This window comes from Egretta garzetta, unplaced genomic scaffold (assembly GCF_000687185.1).
Source record: "Egretta garzetta isolate BGI_Z169 unplaced genomic scaffold, ASM68718v1 scaffold219, whole genome shotgun sequence".
NCBI lineage: Eukaryota > Metazoa > Chordata > Aves > Pelecaniformes > Ardeidae > Egretta > Egretta garzetta.
In genome coordinates this window covers 107,393-107,825 of record NW_009260671.1, presented here as the reverse complement: position 1 = coordinate 107,825, position 433 = coordinate 107,393, and the positions used below count along the sequence as shown (strand labels likewise).

Below are 433 nucleotides of genomic sequence, written 5' to 3'. Positions count from 1 at the left end.
TCCCTGCGTGTCCACGTCCCACCCACTGAGCCGTCCCTTGGGGCCACCTGAGCTGTGCGGAGTGGGACACACAGCCCCCAGCAGGGTGTCTTGGGGAGGTGGTGCGCCCACCCCGGGAGCACCCCTTTCACCCTGCCTCCCCCCAGGCAGGAGGGAAGAGCTTGGGCACCTCCTGCCAGGGCAGGGTGTGGAGGGTAGGGTGTGGGCAGGGGGTCTGCTGCTCCCCCGCCCTAGGCTGGGCCGTTGGGAGAGCGGGAGAAGGGCCACGGAGCACTGGGCGGGCAGGGATGGGCGAGGATCTGGACTGCTGCTGCTGGGCCAGCGCCCAGGGTGCTCAGGGCTGATGGGCTCCGGGCGCGGGCAGGGGCAGCTGGGCAGCCAGAGCCAGTACCAGCTGGCAGAGCCAGGCAGAAGTGAAGCGGCTTTGAGTTCC

At 70.4% G+C, this 433-nt stretch overlaps 1 protein-coding gene across 1 annotated transcript in view; it reads left to right on the top strand.

The window, feature by feature from the left end:
* The window catches only part of SPEG (striated muscle enriched protein kinase), a 63,869-nt gene that overhangs the window by 11,699 nt on the left and 51,737 nt on the right, over positions 1 to 433 (top strand). Inside the window, 1 exon segment of the mRNA XM_035901117.1 lies at positions 151 to 194. Within this exon segment, the coding sequence (XP_035757010.1) occupies positions 151 to 194 (44 nt within the window).